This window comes from Toxorhynchites rutilus, chromosome 1 (genome assembly GCF_029784135.1).
Source record: "Toxorhynchites rutilus septentrionalis strain SRP chromosome 1, ASM2978413v1, whole genome shotgun sequence".
In the NCBI taxonomy this organism is placed as follows: domain Eukaryota; kingdom Metazoa; phylum Arthropoda; class Insecta; order Diptera; family Culicidae; genus Toxorhynchites; species Toxorhynchites rutilus.
Window position 1 is genome coordinate 110,531,860 of NC_073744.1, and position 26,079 is coordinate 110,557,938.

The 26,079-nt window shown below is 41.1% G+C and overlaps 1 protein-coding gene across 1 annotated transcript in view; it reads left to right on the plus strand.

Moving 5' to 3' along the window:
- The window catches only part of LOC129762637 (homeobox protein Hmx), a 49,096-nt gene extending 24,164 nt beyond the window's left edge, over window positions 1–24,932 (plus strand). Inside the window, exons 2-4 of the mRNA XM_055761100.1 lie at window positions 12,533–12,648; window positions 22,417–22,819; window positions 23,204–24,932. Coding sequence (XP_055617075.1) covers window positions 12,533–12,648; window positions 22,417–22,819; window positions 23,204–23,516 — 832 coding nt within the window. The 3' untranslated portion in view covers window positions 23,517–24,932. The remainder of the gene's footprint in view (window positions 1–12,532; window positions 12,649–22,416; window positions 22,820–23,203) is intronic.
- The last annotated feature ends 1,147 nt before the right edge of the window (window positions 24,933–26,079 follow it).

Sequence of the window (26,079 nt, forward strand, 5' to 3'; positions counted from 1 at the left end):
AAAAACGGACTTCAGAAAAAGTAAAGTACTGTCTCATAAAAAAGATCAAGATATTGAAAATTACCAGTCACAATATTCCTGACAATTCAATAGCAATGAATAAATAAGAATAAAATAAATAAGATCCGTGATCGTATTCAGCCGTTTTGTTTTGTTTGTCGTCGGAATTTGGAGTCACTTCCTCATAGTAAATCGTCAGACCAACTCGTTTATTCTAGCTCGATGCACTACACACCCACCTTGTTTAGGACAACTCGGACCGAGAGGCTGGGGTTCCGCATGAAAGCACTGGCCACTCTTCTTGTCATCGCTGTGGCTTTCGGTCTCCGGTTTCTCCCTGACTTCCCCCCCAGTACACTTTAATCATATTGGTGACAGTTGACACAAACAGAACGTTTTTCACGGTGCATTTCCTTTCTGTTGTCGTTCCACACCATCTTAACCGTACCCGAATATTTGGGTAAACCGTTTCAAAACATCCTGGACGCATAACCTAATATTATTTCGGATGAGCAAAAGCATCTCACGAATAACGAAACCTTCCTGAAGAACTACAACGTCTCGTCTATCGTCTGACAGCCCTTCTCAGAATCATACACCTGATGGCCTTTCGTGTCTGTACAAGAACCAACGAACAAGACCTTCTCGGACTTAGGATCGCATTTTTTCGATTTCGCCTTCGAAATCAGGATCATCATCCTTGAACCGACAATTTTGAGATGCCCCAGATCCGTCTTTCTCCCAGTTCACGCCTTTTCCGGTATTTTGTTCTCCTTTCTAGGTTTCGCATCGTGGAGTAAGCACCTAGCTTTTTCAATCAACGTGCGTTTCATTCTCTTGGCCGCCGTGCGTTTCATTTGCTCAGGTGTATACAGGAACGTGATTTGATGTCGAATTCCGCCCGACTCCAGACAGTTTCCAGCAATCTGCATTCACGTACTCCTATCCGTTATCTGAAGGCAGGATTTTCAGCTTCTTCCTGGTTGTCTTGCCTTGAACGATTTGAACGCCCCCGGTGCATGGTTTTTGTGCTTCAAAAAATAAACAAAAAATAAATTCCATGGGGAAAATGGAACACACACGCTTGTTCTTCCTTGGGTTTGGATGCTGTTGTTTTTCCAGACATTTGGCAGTAAAATGATTCGCTTCCATCGTGGCTGACTTGGACCTTCCAGAACCTTGCTTGACATACTTATTGATAAAGATAATTCAATGAACCAAAATTTCCTCGAATGCTACAGCCTTCTGAAAAAATGCTTCGACGCCCTGCCGGGCAACTTTACGGTAGTTGACTAGAACCGAAGCTATGATCGATGAGAAGATGAGTGTCAGCATGTTCCTCAGATCGTCCGTGACCTCGCTGATCAACTGCTTCTTTATTTGATCACAAAATTATTGGAGTAGATCCTCCGTTTGTGGCCCACCCAGAAATTTTAGATCGGTCGCAGCTGGGGAACTCTGGGAGGGTTAGTGGACTTCGGTACAACGTTTATCTTTAGCCGCTCTTCCTGGGCGATTGCCCGCTGCTCAGACAAGGACGGCCTAGACTGTGCGCTTCCATATAGAAATGTCTATTTTAGCCATGTACTTATTCACAGCTTTGAAGGTTGCTCCGACCTCTCGGCTCAAGGCGCGGAACAATGAGGCTACCTTGTTCTGGGTTTCCTACCTAACCTCAGTTTCAGTTCAGCGGTTGCGCAGCACTATCGGACGACCAGAGCCTTCCTCTCGACGCTCTCGTCATTCTCCTGAACAGAGAGGATGTTGTAAATACCGAATCGGCGATATAATTGGCGGACACGAAACGCCTCACGATGTCCAACCTTTTCGCGTTCTGGGGAAGAACTGGCAGTACGAACAAAGTATCGGACGTAAAGGATGTACTGTCTAAAATCCACACACACAAAATTCGTTCTCATAATTCAAATTTTTATCCGATTATCACCAAATTTTCAGTGAGTAAAAATAAAACAATCAAAGTTAGTATTGACATCATTCTTATAATTTATTTCGACTTTATATCCGAATGCGCGAACCATGGTCTTAACCCCAGCCATAAGATTTTGCACGACCTCGAAATCGACAGTTTTTTTTTAATATTAACCAATGCTTTCTTCGTTTATTCTACATTCTTCACCACTGTAGGTCGTTTTAGAAGGTGTTCCTTCATAATGGCTTAGTATTTCTCAGTACAAAATACCACTCGTGTAGTGGCAAAAGGCCAAATTCGGCCAGAAGATCGCGCATCCAACTTACCCTTGGCAGCCATATTCAGGATTCCTGGAATCCGCCTTCACATCTGTCTCGTCATCCATCACGCAGCGGTATGGTTTCGTTAACTTCTGGTCGTAAAACTTTCGGGCATGGCTTTTTGCGGCCGTATTCTGTTCTCCGTCACGGTTTGGAAACTTCTGAACCTAAAACGTACGTAGTCCAGCTAGAGTTTTGGTATTCTGCACGAAAGTCTTGCTCACATGTAACTGTTTAGCCACATCTCGAACTGAGGCGTTCGGTATCCGTTTAATGGCCCCAACCACGCGTTTGTGATCGTTCTCGTTGACTTGATGTCTTTTTTTGCCGGATCTTTTTATGGCACCAGACACCGTGGAATTCGTGATTCATTACTTTTTTTCACGATCTTATTCTCGAGGTACTCGTGGAAAACTTTTTCACGCACGCACTGTTTTGGGCAAATTAAGCGTGTACGGATTTTGAGCGGTACACCCTTTAGTTGTTTCACAGTTTTCGCCAAGGCTGCTGCAAATCAACTGATAAAGGCGTGGATGCATTTTAGTAGAAGCCCCAACAAACGTAGGAACTAAGAAAAATGTGGTCCATTGAATTATATTCTGTGGTCAGTTCATATATATGCATGCGTTACGAGAATTGTTCTGCGACATCTTGACTTCGCATCCTCTTTCTAACTGATAAAAAAACTTACAATACTCTGTGTTATTCCAAAAATGAGTGCCGTAAATGGTTCCTTTGTAAATATTTCAAAACTGATTCAATGCGTTTATTGTAACGCGTTTTTGTGGATATATTTGTTCTTACTGACTTATGGTGCTATTGGCGACAGCTTATCGAAGATCTTGTTTCGATTTCGTCGAAGAATGTTTTGTTGAATATAATGAATGGGATTACACAAGTGAGTTATTTTGAACTTGATGGGCCTGATCACGAACGTCATTTTACCGTGAAAACGAAATGATGTGAAGTGACGTTCGTGATCAGGTCCGATGTTGTTGCCGTCGTTTTAAGTGAGGGAGATAATAACCCTCGACGAAGGTTGGTTACGCTTTGAAACGGCATTGTATCATTTAATTTACCATTCAGCAGTTCTCCAGGTACATAGAACGAACGAATTAAAAGAACTATATCAAGAGCTTATCTCTATTCTACGAAAGAGAACCATCTTGAGAACGGTGTGATAGTTCTATCATTCAGAGTAATCATTTTCTGTTCATGAACTGAGTAGCAGAATAAATCCTTAGGCAACGTGCTCAGATCAAAGCTTGGAATAATAGGATCGAATCTAATCTAAGAACACATTACTTCGTTCAAGTTATAGGCAAACCCAGCGTAAAGAAAACATTGTAACCACCCGTTCAACCTAAATTAATCGAGAACTTGAATGCAAGGTTAATTTTAATACGATTATCACTTTCTTTCTGTAAATACTGTACGCACGTCCCTCCTTTGCTCTTCAAGCGGAACAACACGTAACCGAAGTACATTTGTCACGGTTTACACACACTTCACTTTACCATGAAAAATTGCAGGTAATTGAATCTGCTTAGGGAGTTTTTTCTGCTTACCTTCTTTCAGTACGCGATGTCACAAATTGTTTTCACGTTCTCGCATTTCACATGTTGTCATTGTTGTAAGCATACGAAGGAGGGGTGATAGCTCTGTAATGCCTTTCGATATTGATTTTTCAAACCAATTCAAGGTGATGTAATCCTTGAGCTGAAAACACGCTTGTTTAAATGTTGTACGATGGATCTAGTAATTGAGTACAACGGAAAAGTTAATATTTTCTACAATTCAACAAGAATCGTCCCAAATTGGCTGGTACTGAAAAGGCCGAGGGTTGGCCAAGTTCAATCTTGTGGCTTTTCCCTCTCACAGAGCGCGCAAAACTCGACAAGTGGAAAATCGACAATCACTACAATTGATTAGTTGCAACAAGCCACGGACGCGGACTCGTCGTTCCGGTTATTTTTCCTGCTGTCATTTTAAGCGAAACGATTACAACAATAGAGTTTTCAGCTCCCCGGCCAGATGAGGGAAAATACAGCATGGTTTGCTCTTGCTTTGATTGGGGAAAATAATAATGAAAAACATTTTTTTGTCTGTGTACGAGTTTGCTGCATTTTTTTTTGCTGCACTCTTTTGGGGGAAGAACTATTTGTTCTCGGGAACCGAGCCAGTTTAGCTGATCTTTTGTGTAGTCTATCGGTGCACATACAGACCTCACACACACACTCGGCAGGCATCGAAGGTGCAGAATTGGGATTATTGAACTCCCTGTTGGTGAAATTCGTTTCCGCAGCGTCCCAGATAAGAGCAAAATAGCTGACTTTTATTGAAAGTACCGTTGGGTATGTGTTCTCGGGGCAGATGCATTTGGGAACAGTTTTTGTGCTTTTTAATTTGTTTCTTTACACTCGATTGTTCAGTCAGAATGTGTGAGAAAAGTTTCAAAAAGTTTCGGTAAAATTAGATGAAACCTGCTGCAAGCTGCAGTCATTTTATTTATTTTACAATATTTTATTTCTTTAGTTTAAATGTCACACTACATATTCCATTAAAAACCAAAGAACCGGTATTCAAATCAGGACGGTCGAAGCGGGAATAACATCCCTTTTGCATTCCATACACACGTCTGAATCGATGGGTAAATGAAAGCTGAAATTTCCACTTCTGTGCACACGATCCGTGTGCTTCTAGGGAATGGGAATTGATTTTTTATTACTCGCGATTTATAGACACTTCCTATGCGCTGAAACTGCGATTTTAGTTATTAGTATATTAAGTAGAAATTAGCATCCAGAGCTCGACAGTTATTCTCTAGACAAAAACTGTCTTGGACAAAATTGTTACTTATGATAAAGCGTTCATTTTGATGTTATCAAAAATAGGGTTACCAAATTTTCGATGAAATAAAAAATCTTACTTTCTTATCTTTATAGATAGAGGTAGATATGGTTCGACAATGTTTTAGCCTCAGTTATTTTAAGGCAATTTTTTAGAAAAAAGTTTTTTTTATCTCTCAGAATAACCGAGATAGCGCTTTTTTTCTAAGTTGCGTTAGGGTCACCATAAAAAACGGTTTTTTTTTTGCTCTAACTTTCATATTGCAAATTTTACATGCAAACTGTCTTCAGATGACTTTTAGAGCTTACTAAGACAAACATTTTGCGATGCAGAATATAACAATATCGCAACTTACTCAAAGTTATTGATATCTCTTCCCAAAAAATACGCTCTCTTCATTCGCTTGTCATTAATTTTGGGGCAAACATATAAACGACATTTGAAAGAGCATACTTGATTCTACATAATGTGCGATTACCAAAACTATGATATTTTTTGTATTTGAGTACACTAAAATTGAAATCATGAGTTTTTGGGTGAAAAAGCATCAGTAATTTTAAGTAGGATTAATATATTGACAAGTTCTGCATCGCAAAATTTTTGTCTTGATATGCTGTGAAAGTTCCAAGACAATATTGATGTAGGATTTGAAATATTAAAATTAGAGCAAAAAACCCGTTCTTTCAAGATCACCCTCATGAAACTTAGAATAAAAAATGCTTTAACGGATATTTCAAGAGATAGAATTAAACTTTGTTCTAGAAAGCTGCTTGAAATAATTGAGGCTACAACATTGTCGAACTATATTTGCCTCTATCTATAACGATAAGAGAGAAAGATTTTTATTTCATCGAAAATTTTGGTCATCCTATTTTTGATGACATAAAAACGAGCGTCCTGTTATATGTAACAACTTTGTTGAAGACAGTTTTTGTCTAAAGAATAAAGATCTTCCATAAAGTTGTTTATAGCGCTTTCTGTCTAAGTTACATTAGGTTCACCATAAAAAAACTGGGTTTCTGCTCTAGTTTTTATATTTCAATCTCTACATCAAAATTGACTTGAAACGACTTCTAGAACTTATCATGACCAACATTTTGCGATGCAGAACTTTTCAATATCTTAATACTACTCAAAGTTATTGATGTCTTTTCACCCAGAAACTTATGATTCCAATTTTAATTTACTCAAATACAAAAAATATCATAGTTTTGGAAATCCCACATTATGTAGAGTTAAGTATGCTCTTTCAAATGCCGTCAGCGAACATTTTTTTTATGTTTGCCCCAAAATTAATGACGAGCGAATGAAGAGAGTGTATTTTTTGGAAAGAAATATATGGTGACCCTAGCGCAATTTGGAAAAAAGCGCTATATCGGTTATTTCAAGAAATAGACAAAAAACTTTGTTCTTCACATTTGCTTAATAACTGACCATATCTACCTCTATCTATAAAGATATGAAAGTTAGATTTTTTTTTGGTAACCCTATTTTTGATAACATCAAAATGGCTCTAGATGGTAATTACCACTTAAATGCACCTCCTGGACCATTGTGCACTGTAGTGGAAGGATTTAATTTTTTTTTTGCATATATTTGAAGTGGATGTGCATGTCACATTGATGCAAAATGTGAGCTGAAATCGTTGAAAAATTATCTGTTTTGTAGACTTATGCTCTAACATACGTCCAATGGATTTTTTCCGTCCGGAATGTTGGCTTCCTTGGCAAGACGGAACTTACCGGGTTACGAGCGATCTTTTCACGGACCGACTGTCAACAGAAATAAGTCTTCAGTTACACAAATTAACCCGATATTAAAGTTTTAAACATTTTCGCATTTTTTTTCCCTGTCGCACTTCGCTGTCTTCGGACTGTTCAACCACCTGGAAGCCGCGGCTTCGAAGGACGCCATTGCAAAAAAGTTGTGAACATTCATCACCATAATCCCGATCAAACGATATTTCTTCACCAAGTGTTCCGAACAAAACTTTAATCGTCTTCTACGACCGAAGATTCTGCTATTGTAGTCGGATGCAAGCAGGAACGTAGTAGGTCGTAGTAGGCGTATATGAAATATTTTGACAGAAAATTGTTTGGAAAGCCTGTATCTATCGACTGTAAAAATTTCACGTTGATCCGTTTGGTTTTGAAAAAGTTATGCAGGATAGAAGACGGAAGAAGAAATTTGATTTTGGATACATTGAAAATCCGGCGTGGTTAGGTACTAAAATCGCGAAATCGCTGAAAGTGACTAAATCGACCGTGAATGATGTACTGAACATTTTCGTGAACGTGCAAATGTTGTTCGAATGGATCAGAACACGCGTCGTAGTGGAACTTACGATCAGAAGCTGTGGTATTGAGAACAATTAAGGCAAACCCGGGACTCTCGAACTACGATATTGCCAAAAACAACCCTTTCCAAACTACCATCCGGAGAATACGTAAGCGAGAAGGTTACCACTGACGCTGACTAACAGAGAGTCCAAACTTTGATAGAGGGTATCCGAATAAAAGCACGAAAATTCATAACTGTAACGGAATATTTTGCTCAATATTTTTTTTCTGAAGAGCACAACAAATTATCTACATTTTGATATATAAACATTTTTGTAACATCCCGAGAAACAAATGGTTTTGAAATTCCTGATTCTCAATATATACAGGGTTTTCCAATTCGGGCTTCCGAAAGTATACAGCCCTGCGCTGTCAATCGTTTGACATACCTGTCAACCAAAGCGTCATATCGTTAGTTGAATGTCTGCCATTTTACAATATGGATCGTTTTAGCATCGCACAACGTGTTAATTTTGTTAAATTATACTATAAAAAGACGGGTGGGTAATGTCGGTGACATAACCGGAGTGACGTAGGACTATACAAAGGGGACAGCTTTTGTTAAATATATATTTTAAATATATTGTTTTATTTTCTTCTCCTACGTGAATACCTACCTATCTACCTGAAAAATGGATTAGTTTACTGTTTACTCTTTATGAATATGTTGATGGTTCTGAAAAGATCCTTTGGTGTTGTGTTTTTGTTATCACTCGATATTCCCATCTTGTTCGGTTAAACCTTCCTGTTTAGCTATTGCGTTTGCCACTCGCCACAGCTTTCACAGTTGGAAAATTTCTTCCCATCCAGCTTGTGACATGTTGTTCAGTAAATTACATTTAATGCGACGTAACGGAGAAACACTTTGCCACTCACTGAAACTAATTGTTGCCTTGATGAGCGCCGAACCGAAACTGCTCTGTTCTTGATGCGGGTTTTCTGATTGTCGTGAGCAGCTTTGCAAGCCAACTCGAGCACTCCGACGGCCGAAACTCTATAATCGCTGTTAGGTATACTGGTGCTCCGGCACCAATCCGTTTGGCCTAGTTACCCTTGCGGAGCAATCAGTGAATGCGACCAACAGGGAACTGGAGACCTGCACGGTTCGAGTGAGACTTTGCCTTTCCCTTAACTTGTCCTCCTTTGTTACGTCCACGATGCCGATGCCGTACAACCACACGGGTTTACGGTTTGAAAGAAAATAAGATATTTTTTTGGGGTCTGCGTGTTTTATACTCTAGCGGTACACACAGACAAATCGGCAGACTCAGCCAGAGGGGCGAGTCCAACGAGACGAACGAATGAGCGTTAAAAGGGAGCGATGGCAAAAAAATACATTCATTACGATTTGTTCGCTCGTTGGATTCACATGCAGGCTAAAAAGGGTCCTTTTTAGGATCACAAAATTATCTCCAATCTAAAGAGTTTATTGTTTTGTTATCACTCGATATCCCCATCTTGTTCGGCTAAACCTTCCTGTTTAGCGATTTGTTGCCACTCGCCACAGCTTTCACAGTTGGAAAATTTCTTCCCATCCAGCTTTGTGACATGTTGTACAGTAAATTACATTCAATGCGACGTGCCGAAGCGCCACTCAGTGTCGCATTGGAGGCGGTTTTAACCTGTAATTGAACATTTGCGATGACAGTGGTACAGTGTCGACATTCAATGTGGGGTCTTAATTTGGACCTCGAACTCTATGTTTACAAAAATGTCCAACTAAATATGTCGCATTACATGTCCGTCCAATTAGCTAAATGTCGAACTAATTTTAAATTACTGTACTTTCAATCTGGAAACAATTGAGGAATTGGTGAAAATTGAATAATCAGGAAAGTCCGCAACTATCAATAAGCTCAGAACAACTGCCAAATTCACATACTCATCAGATTCTGGCAAACAAATTATGAAAAAATCAATTTGTGTTTTATTATTATTTTGGATAATGTTTTAGAAAGCATTAAACTGTATTTCCTAAACTCTTTTTTGGAAGGTTTAATGGCCCTGAAAAGCGCCTTGTTTTATGGAATGGTTCCAATTTAGAAAACTTAGTACTCGTGGTTTTGAAAAAAAAACCATTTCGAACGCCCTCGATGCCGCCTTGTTCTGGATTTGCCACCAAAGCAGTTTGTATAAAGAACAAACTTTTTTCTTCCGCTACCTGCTGCCGTTTTGCGATTGCGTTTGCCACTCGCCACTCGCTGCAACTGCCTGTTGTCTTGATGTCCACCGAACCGAATGTGTTCTGTTCCGAATGCGGGCTTTCTTATCGTCGCGAGCAGCTTTGCCAGCTAACTCGATCACTTCGGCGGCCGAAACTATATAACGCCGGCTAGGTACTAACGCGCTCGGCCTAGCTACCCTTGCGGGGAACTCCAGATCAACACGGTTCGAGCGGGATTTTGCCTTTCCCTTCACTTTTCCTCCTTTACCATGTCCAGACATGGCTGCTTGGGTTGGTTTGTTGATGTGTTGTGATGCGAACCGATGTGGTGTACGGTTTGAATGAGAATGATCGTTACGGCAGCGGAGCGGAGATTTTTAAGCTGATTGGCTGGCTCGAGAATTACGCATGTGTGAGACTGCGACCAACGTTTCGTTCATTTTTTTCTTTTTCCTTTCCAATCGTGCTTCATTCTATTTCGCTGCTGCTCTGGTTGCCCGTTTTGGTCGGTACGATTTGAGGAGCACAAAATGGACCAATCAAAAATGGGCACATAGTGCATTTTGACAATGCTTGATATTTCACAATTATTCAATTATTTATCTCAAGAAAAATGAAATGTTATTCGTTATGATAGATGCGTAGATATATTTCCTATCAATTGATGCAAAAACCTTTGCGATCTATTGAGAAATGCTCGAGTTATAAGCGTTCCAAATCTTGCATTTTTTCCTACTTGTTCAGTGCCTAGATTTCCATTTCATCCCCTATATCTTCCGGTTAGACATAGTCCTACGTCAAAATGATGAAAAACCGGCAAATGTTTTTCGAGCATTACGGACGGATTTTGGTCGTCATGGACGGCCTACAGAGCACACAATCGCTAATGTAGTGCGTAAATTCGAACAAACTGGATCCGTAGCGGATATTGTGAAACCTGTGCATCATCGTAATATGCGTTCGGCCGAAAATATTGCTGCTGTTTCTGCCAGTGTGGAGGATGACCCGAATGTTTCGATTCCACGGCGTGCTCAGCAATCGGGCTTGTCAAACACATAATTGTGGCGAATTTTGCATTTGGACTTGCACCTACATCCATATGAAGTCCAACTGGTACAAAAATTAGAGCGTGGTGGTGAACGAACAACAGCAGCAAAATGCTGAATTTTCGCATCAAATTTTCTTCAGCGATGAGGCACATTTTGAGCTCGGTGGCTATGTGAACACCTAAAATTTCCGTATATGGGGCTCAGAAAATCCACACGAGATTGTTGAGAGGCCATTGCATCCGCCAAAAGTCACTGTTTGGTGCGCATTATGGTCTGGTGGAGTCATCGGGCCGTATTTCTTTGAAAATGAGGACGGCGAGACGGTAACAGTGAATGGTGAGCGCTGTGGCCTTATGTTAACCGATTTTTGTTTGCCACAAATTGAAGATATGAATACGAATGACATGTGGTCTCAGCAGGACGGCGCCACGTGCCACACAACACGACCGAACATGGCCATTTTGCGAACGAAATTTGAGGGACACATAATTTCGCGTTTTGGTAATGCCAATTGGCCGTCCAGATCATGCGATTTGAACCCGCTAGACTTTTTTTTGTGGGGTTATGCCAAAGACCGTGTCTATGCCAACTCTCCACAAACTCTTGAACATTTGAAAGACAACATTCGTGAAGTTATGACCAAGATACCGCCCCATATGTGCCGAAAAGTCATCGAAAATTACCTGTTCGGGATCAAGGTGTGCGAGGAAGCCCTAGGTGGACATTTGAATGATGTTGTATTTCACACATAATGGCATAAACCAAACTTTAATTTGAAATAAAAGTATCATCGAAATTCGAATGCTAAGTTGAAATAAAACAATTTACTTTCGGAATTTAAAGTTGGAAAACCCTGTACGTGTTGACGATAGGAAAGCTAAACCCACATATCTTTGTTGCACTTCATGTTTGTCCCGAAATCCAAAAGCGACGAAAATCTTGCGTTGGTGTGGTCTTAAAGCTCTGTTAAAGTTTGAGACCTATACCGACTCAAAAGCTAAATCACAAATTGAGATTTTAAATATTTTCGCGGTTTAATAAAGGAATTCCCGGTTTTTTTTCGAATTTCCCGGTAAATTTCAAAATCCCGTTTTATCCTGGATTTCCCAGTTCTGTTCCCGAAATTGAAAGAAACATTTCATTTTTGAAAATGACTGCTTTTAATTCCAAAACCTATTGTTCTAATCTTGTTCCATAAGTGTCGTTTTGAAAACACATAAAGCATTTTTGTTTCACGTGCTTCCGATAAGCATTTGTCTCCTCTTGAAACAGCTAAACACTGTTTGGGATTCGTTACGTAGCCATCTTGTTTGCTCGCTCTCGGATTTCGGATCGAACCCAACATCAATTTCTAGGGAGGAAAATCATCATAAAAAATTGAAAAGATTACGGCCGCTTCTGAGACGAAGAGTGGTTCCCCCCTCTCCTTTCTTGGGAATGATTTCGTCTTCAGCAAAGTTCAACCGGTCTCCGGAACGAACGAAGCCTTCCGGAAGTGAAGAAAGAGACGGGGCGAAGTGATGCTAAACAATCACAGCGGCAACCAGTTTCTCGCTCTGATGCGCCGTTGTTCTAGACAAGGTTTATTTCTTCCCCCTTTTTTGCACACAACTGAAAATCGTTTGTCTAATATCCTTGGGGGAATTGGTATTAAGATCTATTATAACAATATTCAGCCACTGGTAGCAAACAACAACAGGGAGAGAGTCACAATGTGCGGACAGAATGAGCTGTTTAGCCTCTTGACTACTTTGAGTGGTTTATATTGTAGAAACTTTATGCTTAATTATTCCCCGCCTTGTGTGGGGGGAAGTTATTTTATGCTAATGCTTTTTGACAATTTGAGGATGTTTCTTATTTTGCTCTTTCTACCCTGACAGGTTAGGATTCATGTCCCAGTGGAGCGCAATAGCAAATCGTTACGCAGCACTTTGTCCCCCTGGGTGGCCCTGGCCTCCGACCGCCCAAAGGATGCCGTTCAATAGTCCAACCAATGGTGAGTGTTTTCGAAATTCACACTATTACTTTTTTGATAATACATAATAGTAACTGGGTAAAAGAGAAAAAAAAAATTTCTCTACTTTTTTTCGGTGAAGTGAACGGTCACTTTACGTCTAATGGGAACGTTTAACATTCTCACTTCAGGTGTGCTAAGCAATGAAGTTGAGGCAACATTTTTGCGCTCCCACTTTAGGATTGTCCGATTACGAAGCCATAGACGGTGTCGTCGAGTAAGGCGAGTAAGGTTAGTCCTTGCGAATAATTCACCACACGGTTGAACCGAATTCCACACTCCTCCGACGGCTGTTCTAGTTGTGATACCTCCTCCAGGTTCTAGTTTTCCTACCCTCAGGTGAAACGGAAACAGCGTTACCGACGGCGAAAGTAGTTTGTTGTCGGCAATTAAACTGTTTATGGAGGAAACCATACAGAGAACTGAAATTTGTGTGCAATGTTCTATCCTTTCAACACGAAACAAGAGCGAGGCTAAAATGGAGTATAAATGTGAAAGGTAGTCATTTCTCTATGTTAAGCTTCTTATCGAGTCAGTTTTTGTATCGCTTGTCAACAATTTGCTTGCTTCTACAGATTCTCATGGGCCTACCACACTGACGGCTTTTGAGGATTTTCCGATTCAACCTGATCTAGGGTGAAACGTGAAACGTTTAGCACACCTTAATTGATTCCTAATTTAAAGAATTTCACTTAATTCAGTTCAATTATGCATTCAGGAATTTAATGTAACAATTCAAGGAAACGCGAACAAATTTTAGAAGATGTTTGTAGATATTTTTCCTGGCAGACTGAATTGTGCCTATACAAAACAACATACATGCAGGAAAATCCAAAGGTAGAATATAGTGCAAATCGAGAGAAAAGGTTTCTGATCCTATTTGCAACCTTCTGGTTAGTTGAGGCGGTTGAGGGCGATTTTTATCTCTTACCCTTTTTTCTGTCGCTCTTTACATTTTGATTTGTCGAGGAGCACAAAAATAAAATTGTACCGTGCCGACCGACCGATCGACCGAAGGTTGTCGTCGACCGGTTGACTAATTGTGTGGATTAGTTGAGTGAAACATGAGTTTATAAATGCTTCGGTATTTATTTCTATTTTCTAGTTTGCTTGTAAGCTTAGCGAAAACGGTGATCTAGCGAATTCACTTGAAGGGTTTCGGGTTACGTGAGGCAGTAAGCAGGGTTGCACCGTATCGATTATTTTCCTGTCCACAGTTCACCGGTTGCTTGCTTGTAAGACGACAAAAGCCACACATTCGCTTAGTGTATGTACAAATTCCCAGTTGGGTTAGAACCTTGAATAAGTTCTCGTGGGTTATATGAAATTAATGCATGTCACTGATAGAATAGTCCACCACCAACCGCGAAATTCCTCCATCTTTCTGGCAACATTAGAACTCCATGTCGAGCCAGATATATCGTTTGTTGATGCTATTTTGGGAATCTAGTCATTTTTGACAACTTCATGGAAACGGAAGCTCTGCTAGCATAGAGTAATAAATGGTTCTTCGAAACAAGTTTGATTTACCAATTACCAATTAAAGTGTGCTTCAGTTTGGTCGCTTATTTTTATTCATCGCAGCGTCACTAGTTGTCACATCGAGAAACTATTGACAGCGTTTTGATCCGGATGGTTTGTTTATTCAATAGTGAAAAATGCATTTAGATTGGAGGACACATGCAAAAATTTTCAACGATGGATGGATTGCAACTGTATCCACAGCAGTGGCGTCGACTGGGGGCGTGGGGGATGTAGACCGACTTCGGGTACACGATTTTAGGGGTGCAAAATGATCCGCGAAAAATGAATCAAATATTTCTGATTTGGAATCAAATAGAATTTTTAAACATTCTTTTAGGTTTATTTGTATAGATGCAACACAAATTAAATCAGATAGGCATGCAACCAGACACTTCCGCATTGGATGCGAAAGCTTCACTCGACGCCACTGAGGCACAGTATGCGTTCTTATAATGCAGCTTAAGCAATGACTGTTCAATGTTTATCAAAGCATTCTTCAGAATAGTTTTAGATTCGACGGTATCCATAACAGTAGCCGATTTTTTAATTGTAAAATGATTGTTCACACGTAACGTGAAATTGTATATCACAACATCAGGCCACTGTTCAATCGATAGAGTTAGCATGATCTCATTTCGCCTGTCTTCTGCATATAGCGTATATGTTCAGCATACAAATCCGTTCAGTATAGGAATGACTGTTCATTTTATAGCAGCGGTCGTAGTAGGCGTATCTGAAATTTTCTGACAGAAAATTGTTTGGAAAATCTGTATAATAAAAAAAATCACTCATTCGTTTTGTTTTGAAAAAGTTGTGTAGTATGGAAACCAAGAGAATAATTTTGATTTTGGACACTCACATTAAAAATCTGGCGTGGTTAAGTATTAAAATCGCGAATTCGCAGAAAGTGGCTAAATCGACCGTGTATGATGTGCTGAAACGTTTCCATAAACGTACAACTATTGTTCGAATGGATCAGATGATGCGTCATAGTGGAATTTACGATCGGAAGCTGAGGTTGAGGGTATTGAGAACAATTAACACTTTGGCGTTCGGCGACGCCACAGTGGTTACGTACGAAAACTAGCGGCTAACTGCCGGCGACACCACAGTGGTAACGTGCGCATAGTATCTCAGTGGCCGGTGACAGCACTTCAGTATCGTTTGCATTCTGTTGGGGTTTTGTTTGGGTAACAAATACTTACACACGCCCAAATCTTCACCTTGCGGCAAATCCTCCAGAAATTCCGTGAGTACAGAGTCCCCATGCACCATCTATTCATCGACTTACGATTCAATAACACGAAAAGAGCTATGGAGAATCATGGACGGAAACGGCTTCCCTGTGAAGTTGACAAGACTGGTTAAGGCTACGATGGATGGAATACAGTGCTGTGTGCGAATTTCGGGTGGATTATCATTCGAGTCCCACAGGGGGCTTCGACAAGGTGATGGTGTCTCTTGCCTACTGTTCAACATTGCGCTAGAGGGTGTTATGAGACGAACGGCGTTTAACTTGCGTGGTACGATTTTCAATAAATCCAGTCAATTCATCTGCTTTGCTGATGGACTGAAAATCAATGCGTCCAAAACCATCTTCCGGATCTGAGCACGACAGGACCCGATTAGGTAGCAATGATCGACGCATTTTTACACATTTTTAAAAATACTCATGATTTCATGAGGCTCAGAGCCGAAATTCTCACGAATTGTTGCAACTGTTTGTTTTTAATAGATGACATAATAATGTTGTGGCTATTTCCCATTATTTAAGTGGTCCAGAGAGCAGCTGTAGTCTTAGTCTTCAAAAGCAGTAGCATTTTCTGTGAAATGCTGCTTAATTGCAGGTTATTTTCCTAAAAAAACACCGACCGTTACTGATAAACTTGAAAATATAAATTTGGTATCGTTGAAAAAAACGAAAATATGTTTCTATGAACGTGAGGGAGTGAAGATGACGCCAATGTACGCTGGAACATTATGCTCATATTCAGCGGGAACTCCAAAAAATGTATGTTTTTAATCGATAAAAAAACTCATTGAAAATAGTGTTTTCATATGTGGTAAACAATTGCATATAAACACAAATACTGACGTCAAAATGCGAAAAGTAGATATGGCAGCACATGTTATGCTTGATTGCTTCGACAACTCGCAAGCAGATCGGTCGAACCTATATTTGATCCGATACAGGTGTTTTTTTTACATCCGTTTCTAGTGTGTATTTTTTCATCTGGTGCGCTGCGAGCGAAGTAAAGCTCATAAAAAGTGGTGCGCTATCGAGACAATCCGGCAGCAAGACACATCATCACACACGCTACACAGCGGCGGCAAGTAGAAGTTTATTTTCTTCTTCCTTCTTCCATCATTCTGTATAGCTTCTGTGCACGATTTACACCATTGTTTAAACTTTGTGTTTACCAAATCGGCAAGCGTTGGCATTAGGGGTGTCCATTTTGATACATCACCGTTGAACTATTATTGGAACTTTTTTCATTTTCAAATTACACATAATAACAAAAATTGAAATAAATAACATTTTCAACAATAACTAATATAGAAATATAATTTCTTTTACTAATTTATATTTTCCAAATTATTATATTCTGTTCATATCGAACAGTTGTCTACTTCTTCGTTTTTATTAATATGGCAGAGGGCGGGGAGGATCCCCCATCCACGCCAAAGAATATATCAGATAATGAACCTCCTCCTGAAGAGCAGGAGGATGAAAAAGAAGATGAGGAGGAAAATTCTGTTTACGAGATAGAAAGCTCTGAAGATGAGGAAAAAGACGAGAAGCAGGATTTTCGTCTAAAAGAATACCCTGATGGCGCCAAAGGCCCATTTATCGTATACTTTAGACGAAAATCCAAACCTCTTAACGTCATTCGCATCTCAAAAGAGTTGACACAGAAATTTTCCGAAGTTACCGAGATTACTCGGATGGGGCCAGACAAATTACGAGTTGTCGTCTCCAGCAGGACCCAAGCGAATGCAATAACGCGCTGTGATCTCTTTGCGATTGAGTATCGCGTATACGTACCCTGTTGCAACGTTGAAATAGACGGTGTAATAAACGAAAAGGGTTTGATTCGAAAAGAGATACTCGATGGTGTCGGTCGCTTCAAGAACTCTTCACTTAAAAGTGTGAAGATTCTTGCATGCGATCGACTGAAATCTGTGTCACTTAAAAATGACAAAAAAGTCTTCAATCGGACAAACTCTTTTCGTGTGACATTTGAGAGTTCCGCCCTTCCTAACTACGTTGCAATAGGTGCACTTCGTTTACCTGTTCGGTTGTTTGTACCCCGAGTAATGAAATGCAACAAATGTATGCAACTCGGTCACACGGCCGCCTATTGTTGCAACGAAAAACGTTGCGCAGATTGTGGAGAGAGCCATGATGAGAATCCTTGCCCGAAAGAGCGCAAGTGTCTTCATTGCGGCGGGACTCCTCATGATCTTATTCAATGCCCGGTGTACATACAACGAGGGGAAAAAATCAAGCGTTCCTTCAAAGAACGTTCCAAGCGGACTTATGCAGAAATGCTTAAGAGTCCCGTTCCAACGACTCAGGACAATCCCTACTCCATTCTGCAGAACGACGAGCCTGTTGCTGACGCTCCCAATGCAGGAAGTTCCGGTACATCGCAGGGTGCCATCAGGAAAAGAAAAATTACTTCTTTTCCATCACTCCCCAGAAAGAAAACCGAAACTTCCCAAGTTGGAATGAAAACTCGAATCGAACGTGCTGAGAATAGACCGAAGCAAGTACCTCCTGGTTTAAGCGGTTCTTCTACGCACCAGGGGCCCTCAGCACCCAACTGGTGGACAACATTTTAAATGCTTTAAATATAAACGACCCTCTTAAAAGCATAGTATTATGTTTGCTTCCGATTGTGAGAACATTTTTGAAAGAAAAATGTGCTTTTTTGGCAGCGTTCATTTCCCTCGATGCCTGATTCAGTGCAAGAGGTCAGAATTTGACCACTGTAATACAGTGGAATTGCAGAAGCATTATTCACAAACTAGATCAGTTTAAATTTTTAGTTCACAGCTGTGATGTATTTTCTCTCTGTGAAACATGGCTTTCTTCAGCCGATGAGCTGAATTTCCACGATTTCAACATTATTCGCCTCGATCGAAATGACTCGTTTGGTGGCGTACTATTGGGGATTAAAAAATGTCACTCCTTCTATAGAGTCACTCTCCCATCGATGACAGGCATTGAAGTTGTTGCTTGCCAGACACAAATCAATGGCAAAGACCTCTGCATTGCTTCGATATATATCCCTCCCAGAACTACGGTAGGCCGCCATCAGTTCTTTGATACTATCGAGGCAATGCCGGAGCCGCGGCTAATCTTAGGTGATTTTAACTCCCATGGAACAGCATGGGGATCACTCTACGATGACAACCGTGCCACTTTGATTTATGATCTGTGCGACAACTTCAAATTGACAGTTTTGAATACTTGGGAAGCAACCAGAATAGCCAACCCTCCTGCACGGGCAAGCATGCTAGACATATCTCTATGCTCTTCTTCGTTATCCCTGGATTGCATGTGGAAGGTAATCCAAGATCCCCATGGTAGTGATCACCTACCAATAATTTTATCGATCGCTAATGAATCAAGCTCTCGTGAGTCAGTCAATATTTCGTATGACCTCACGAAGAATATTGACTGGAGAACATTTGCGGAAATAATATCTGAAGCAATTGTTTCAATGCATGAACTTCCTCCACTCGAAGAGTATAACTTTATATCGAGTTTGATTTACGAAAGCGCACTTCAAGCTCAAAAGAAACGTGTTCCTGCTACCACTTTCCGACGTCGTCCTCCATCACTTTGGTGGGACAAGGAGTGTTCAAAGGTCTACCTTGAAAAATCACCCGCTTTCAAAAAATTCAGGAAAACTGGATTAGTGGAATGGTTTCTAAAGTACCAAGCTCTAGAAGCCAAACTAAAAGGTTTGATTAAAGCAAAAAAGCGTGGATATTGGCGGAAGTTCGTCAATGGTTTGTCAAGGGAGACCGCTATGAGCACTCTTTGGAATACGGCTAGGAAAATGCGTGGCTGGAACCATACAAATGAAAGTGATGAATACTCTGACCGTTGGATTTTTAACTTTGCAAGGAAGGTTTGCCCCGACACCGTTCCTGCACAAAACGTCGTACGCGACATTCCACTTCAAAACGATTGTGAGAATTTTTCGATGGTGGAATTCTCAATTGCCCTTCTCTCATGTAACAATTCAGCTCCGGGGTCGGACAAGATTAAATTCAACTTGTTGAAGAATCTTCCCGACTTGGCAAAACAGCGTTTGCTGAACTTGTTCAACAAGTTTCTGGAGCTGAATATTGTCCCGCATGACTGGAGACAAGTGAGAGTGATAGCCATACGGAAACCCAACAAGCCGGCTTGCGATCACAATTCGTATAGGCCGATTGCAATGTTATCCTGTATTCGTAAATTGTTAGAGAAAATGATTCTACTTCGTTTGGACAAGTGGGTCGAAACAAACAATTTGCTGTCAAATACGCAGTTTGGCTTCCGCCGAGGTAGAGGGACAAATGATTGTCTCGCGCTGCTATCTTCTGAAATCCAAATCGTATTTGCTCGCAAAGAACAAATGGCTTCCGTTTTTCTCGATATCAAAGGGGCATTTGATTCAGTTTCCATGGAAATTCTCTCAGAGAAGCTTCATAATCGTGGACTTTCACCAATTCTTAACAATTTACTGTCAGAAAAGCACATGATTTTCTCTCATGGCAGCTCGAAATCTTCTCGTTACAGTTTTATGGGCCTACCACAAGGCTCCTGCCTAAGCCCTCTCTTGTACAGTTTTTACGTCAATGATATGGATGATTGTCTAACTAGCACGCTGAGACAACTTGCAGACGATGGAGTTATTTCCATCACGGGTACTAATCCCGTCGTTCTGCAAAAGTCGTTGCAAGATACCCTGAACAATCTGTTCACGTGGGCCCTCAAGCTGGGTATCGAATTCTCTACGGAGAAAACTGAAATGGTCGTTTTTTTAGGAAGCACGAACCCGCCCAATTCCAGCTTCACCTATCCGGCAAAACGATCCAACACTCTATGTTTTTCAAATACCTGGGTGTATATTTTGATTCTAAGTGTACCTGGGGGAGACACATTGCGTATTTGAAACAGAAATGCCAGCAAAGAATCAATTTTCTCCAAACAATTACCGGAACATGGTGGGGTGCCCATCCAGGAGACCTCATTCAGTTGTACAAAACAACGATATTATCAGTGTTAGAATATGGCAGTTTTTGCTTCCGATCAGCTGCCAGGATTCATATTCTCAAGCTGGAGAGAATACAATATCGTTGCCTGCGTATAGCAATGGGGTGTTTGCATTCGACACATACGATGAGTCTCGAAGTTTTGGCAGGAGTACCCCCGCTTACTCTTCGGTTCACAGAATTATCCTACAGATTTCTCATCCGTTGCAAGATCATGAATCCATTGGTAATTGATAACTTCGAAAATCTACTCCAACTGACTCCTCAGTCAAGTTTTATGTCTTTATACCATGAGTACCTTACTCACGACGTGCACCCTTCACCAGGCATCTCCAACCAAGTTTGCTTCCCATACTTCTGCAATTCCTCTGTCATTTTTGATCTGTCCATGCGACAAAAAATCCATGGAATCCCAGATCACCTACGCTCCGATTCTATTCCTCCGATATTTTCGGCAGAATATGGGAAAGTTAGATCTGATAAAATATTCTTTACTGACGGTTCATTCATAAACGGATCCACTGGCTTCGGCATCTTCAATGAAAATTCCAGTGCCTCTTTCAGACTCAAAGATCCTTGTTCCGTGTATGTCGCTGAACTGGGTGCGATATATTACGCATTAGGGATCATTGAAACATTGCCAATCGACCACTATATTATTTTTTCAGACAGTCTCAGCTCAATAGAGGCAATCCGCTCAATGAAAGTTGATAAACGCTCATCTTATTTCCTAACAAGAATAAGACAACTATTGAGTGTTTTGGTCGAAAAATTATTCAAGATTACCTTAGCATGGGTTTCCTCTCATTGCTCGATTCCGGGGAATGAGAAAGCGGACTCGCTAGCTAAGGTGGGCGCTTTAGAAGGCACACTTTTTGAAAGGCAAATTGCTTATAATGAATTTTTCCACATTTCTCGTCAGTATACGCTCGTAAGTTGGCAGCGCATGTGGAGTGGTGATGAGTTCGGTCATTGGTTACACACGATTATCCCTAAGGTCTCGACGAGTGCATGGTTCAAGGGATTGAATGTAGGTCGTGATTTCATTCGCGTGATATCTCGGCTTATGTCCAATCACTACAACCTAAACGCGCATCTCTATCGCATTGGGCTCGCAGCAAACAATCTTTGTGATTGTGGCGATGGCTACCACGACATCGAGCATGTTGTCTGGTCGTGTATCCGGTTCCATGCTGCTCGCTCTCAGCTCTCTTGATGTTTCCTTCGTTTAATGATGTTTCCTTCGTTGTGTCCCCGTTTCATATCCCTCCTATCCGATCGATAAACTTTTACTTAGTCGCGGCAATACATACACACACTCTTTACAGATGCACGGGCCGAAGGTTGTGCAGTCCACTGATTATTCAACAAGAGCCAAAGGTTGTACCGCTCATGACAACTCTACACGAGCTGATGATTGCGCCGGCTAGTGACCATTCTATCCTGGATTCCTCGAGTCGAGAAAGACGCACCACGCTAGATATGGGGTACAGACAAGGGGGGCGTTGCTGATTTATGGTCAGCTGCATCCCAATAGGAAGTATCCCGTGTCGGGCACACGTACAGAGCATCGAAGACTGCGACATACCAATTATGAGAACACTTGTAATACTAACCTCGAGTCAACCGCGAGTAATCGGTTACATATTACTAACATAGTCTAAGCAAACATTGTCAAAATATTGAACTCCCGGCCCCGTTAGGCTGACGCCATATGAGCCTTAATAAAATATATATTTTGGATAAAAATAAAAGCACATGGTATGTCGCTCGTAAATTCCCCCATAATTCTTTGAGACTGCATGATATGTTTCCGACATTTTCGCCAGTATCGATAATCTAGGATCTAGGCGAATATAAGCGTAGCGCTCCCAAATGAAGATGAATATGATTCTAATTGATAATTACAATACATTTTTAAACATATATGTGGATTTTCTCCAATTATAGACAACACGGGAAGCGGTTTGGAGAACCAGTCCCCCTCGTTGACACCCCCGCCGTCACACCAATCCAAGACACCTCCACCGCATCCGGCATTTATGGGAAGTGCGATCGGCATGAGATCCAGCAGTGTGAACACCACCGGTACTCCCAGCGGTACCCACAACGGTCTCGGATCCGGCGGAAGCAGCTTGGGTGGGGGCAGCGGCAGCACCGGTGGGGACGATTGTGAATCTGACGACGATGGCCAGGAGATTATTGAGGAGGACGACGACGGAAGCGACAGGCCGTCGGATTCTGCCTCGCCCAACTCGAATGGAGCGATGCAGGCCAAGAGGAAAAAGAAAACACGAACGGTATTTTCGAGGGCGCAAGTGTTCCAGCTTGAGTCAACGTTCGATCTGAAACGGTAAGTTTTGAGAGGTTCCTGATATATAATGTTTCGTTTTATTGCTGATGAATCATATATTTGGATAAAACTGACACTTTTCATCGTGAAAGCACTAGAAAAACTTTTGGGAGCATGAACAGCCTAAATATGAAATCATGATAGATAGATAAATTGTGTTAGGCAATTACCCATTGATGCTTGTAGGTTACTCAACTAACGAGCCGATTGGTTCTGGCTCAGGTTCAATCAAAACCACGCTTTTTCATGGAAAGCGTCAGTTCAGCATAATATGAAGCAAAATAGCAATCAATTCTATCGATTTTCAATTTTATCCTTCATCTCATTACGATCTACTCACGCGTTTTTTTTGTTTCTCCCTCTTTTACACACCCACATACATAGATACCTTAGTTCGTCGGAGCGCGCCGGTCTGGCAGCATCCCTTCGCCTCACGGAGACGCAGGTGAAAATCTGGTTTCAAAACCGTCGCAACAAATGGAAGCGGCAGCTGGCTGCTGAACTGGAAGCAGCCAATATGGCGAATATGGCGCATGCGGCCCAAAGGCTGGTACGTGTACCAGTTCTGTATCACGACGGGGCAGGCGGTGGCTTTGTCCCTCCTCCGCCACATCCTCACTCCCAGCAGTTGTACTATACGGCGGCTGCGGTGCGTGGGGGCAGTCCACCGAGGCCACCCCTCTCCTCTCTGGTGTAATATTGTGTTTCGAACATCGTCATCGGTAGTAACGGCGCTGGCAACTGCAAAAGTAGTGGTAGTAGCTATGATGCTGGCAGCCCCTCCAACCGTAGTGACAATTCCTTGGGAGAATCCGATGGCAGATCTGAATTGCTTTGTGCGGCAATTTTATTGTTATGTAGAATACCAGATACATTCAATGCTGAAGGGACAAAAGTGGACATTAGTAAATAGTTGTAAATAATGACAAGGTGAGCGAGTAAAATATGTAAAAGATTTGTTCCTATCATAACATAGGGTCTCATTTTTAACTAGTCTCCCTAGTATTAAAGTTTTTCAAATTATTTCAATCGCAAAACTGCGACCGAATGATAGTCAGTGGTTTGAAAGGTGCAAATTTGCATTGAAGAAGCTTAGCAAACTGAATTCATATTGTCTTGGTTATTGACTTAAATTTCCCAAAAACCCTGAATTATTATTCACCACGAACTGTATTCTACATTAATTTCAGTGTAACTAAATCTAGTAATTGTACATAAATGAAATGCTTTGTGCGGTTCCTACTATGAAGAACGAAAATCATAATACTAAATAATAGCAAACTACTCGCATTTATACAGCAGATGATAAAACATCCCGCATTTCTTGTGTAGAATATTTCATCGCCATGTATCATTGTAGTCAGGTGTATATGTAAACTCGTACCGATTATGTTGAATAATTTTACCTTGAGGCATAGTTTCTTTGTAAAGTGTACAGTGTGAATATAAAATGTTTTAGCTTTTTCTTTCAAACTCCAAATTTGAATATATATTAACTTTTATAGTACGTACAGTATTGATAAGTAGATTAATAGAGCCTAATGAGAACCTAATGAGAATGTCTTTGAATGCAGTGTGACGAATAGCTATGATCTTGTGATGTATGAATAACGATATATGCAAAATATAATATTCAAAAATTGTTATAGAAAAATATCCGATGTACTTTTATTGGCCAAATAATATCCGTTACGTGTTTTTACTGAATATGAAAATCGCTCTAAACTCGGAAGTATGATTTAGGAGAATGTTCACATAAGTGGGACCCGGAAGAAGCAGAGTCCGTGGGTTGAGTCATATAGGGTAGAACAACCTGATCGAGTGCTTCCCACGTGACGTGAACTGATTTTGGCGTATGTTGCGATGGAACTTTGTTATGAATAGAAACGCAGCTATTGCTCTTATGTGAAACATCAGTCATTCGTGTGTTAACCGTCGTCGCATTGAGAAGTGTCTTTCGGTGCCTAGTAAAGTGTTGAAAATACTGTCTAAGTGGTGAAAATACTGCCTTTCTCAAGACACTTCGCCCTTCACTTCGTTCAGTGTGTTTTTGAAATGAAAATTTCGTCGAATGCCAACCAGAGTTCAGTGGATTATATTAGGCTGTCAAAAAAGTCCTGCGGTATTTTTTTTTTTTTTTGAATTTTCATTTGTTCATAAAATTAGTTACACTCATCTGTTTTAAGTCAAATATGCGCCGTTTTGTTCGATGACTTGTTCCCAACGAGATGCCAACTTCATAATATCCCTGTTATAGAAGCTCGCTTCCTTATTGGCAAAAAAAACTCGGATAGCCAATTTTCACAGGCCTCTTTTGTGGCTAACTTCTGACTACCTAGCTCGTTCGCCATGGACAAAAACAGGTGGTAGTCACTTGGTGCAAGGTCCGGACTATACGGCGGATGCAAAAGAACCTCTCATCCGAGCTCCCGGAGCTTTTGGCGCGTCACCAAAGAAGTGTGTGGCCTGGCGTTGTCCTGATGGAAGACAATGCGGCCTCTGTTTATCAAAGATGGCCTCTTCTTCATGAGTGCTACCTTCAAGCGGTCCAGTTGTTGACAGTACGGGTCCGAATTGAGCGTTTGGCCATAGGGAAGCAGCTCATAATAGATTATTCCTTGACAATCCCACCAAACACACAGCAGAACCTTCCTGGCCGTTAATGAGGGCTTGGCCACCGTCTGAGCCGATGTGATGCGCTGTCAGCGGGCTTCGACCACGACCGTTTGCGCTTCACGTTGTCGTAAGTGACCCACTTTTCATCGCCAGTCACCATCCGCTTCAGAAACGGGTCGATTTTGTTGCGATTCAGCAGCGATTCACATGCGTCGATACGGTCAAAGATGTTTTTTTGCGTCAACGTATGTGGCATCCATACATCGAGCTTCTTTGTGAATCCAAGCTTCTCCAAATGGTTAATAACGGTTTGATGACTTATCCCCAGCTCTTGGCCGATGCTACGGCTGCTACTATGCCGGTCTTTCTCGGATAATTCAGCGATTTTGTCGCAATTTTCGACGACAGGCCTTGCAGAGCGTGGCGCATCTTCGACGACCTCTACACCAGAAAGAAAACGTTGAAACCATCGTTGTGCGGTGGAAATGGAAACTGTATCGAGTCCATAAACTGCACAAATTTTATTTGCAGCTTGAGATGCATTTTTGCCTTTGTCATAGTAATACTGTAAAATATGTCGAATTTTCTCTTTATTTTGCTCCATATTTGCGACACTATAACTCACGAACGACTTAACCAAACAA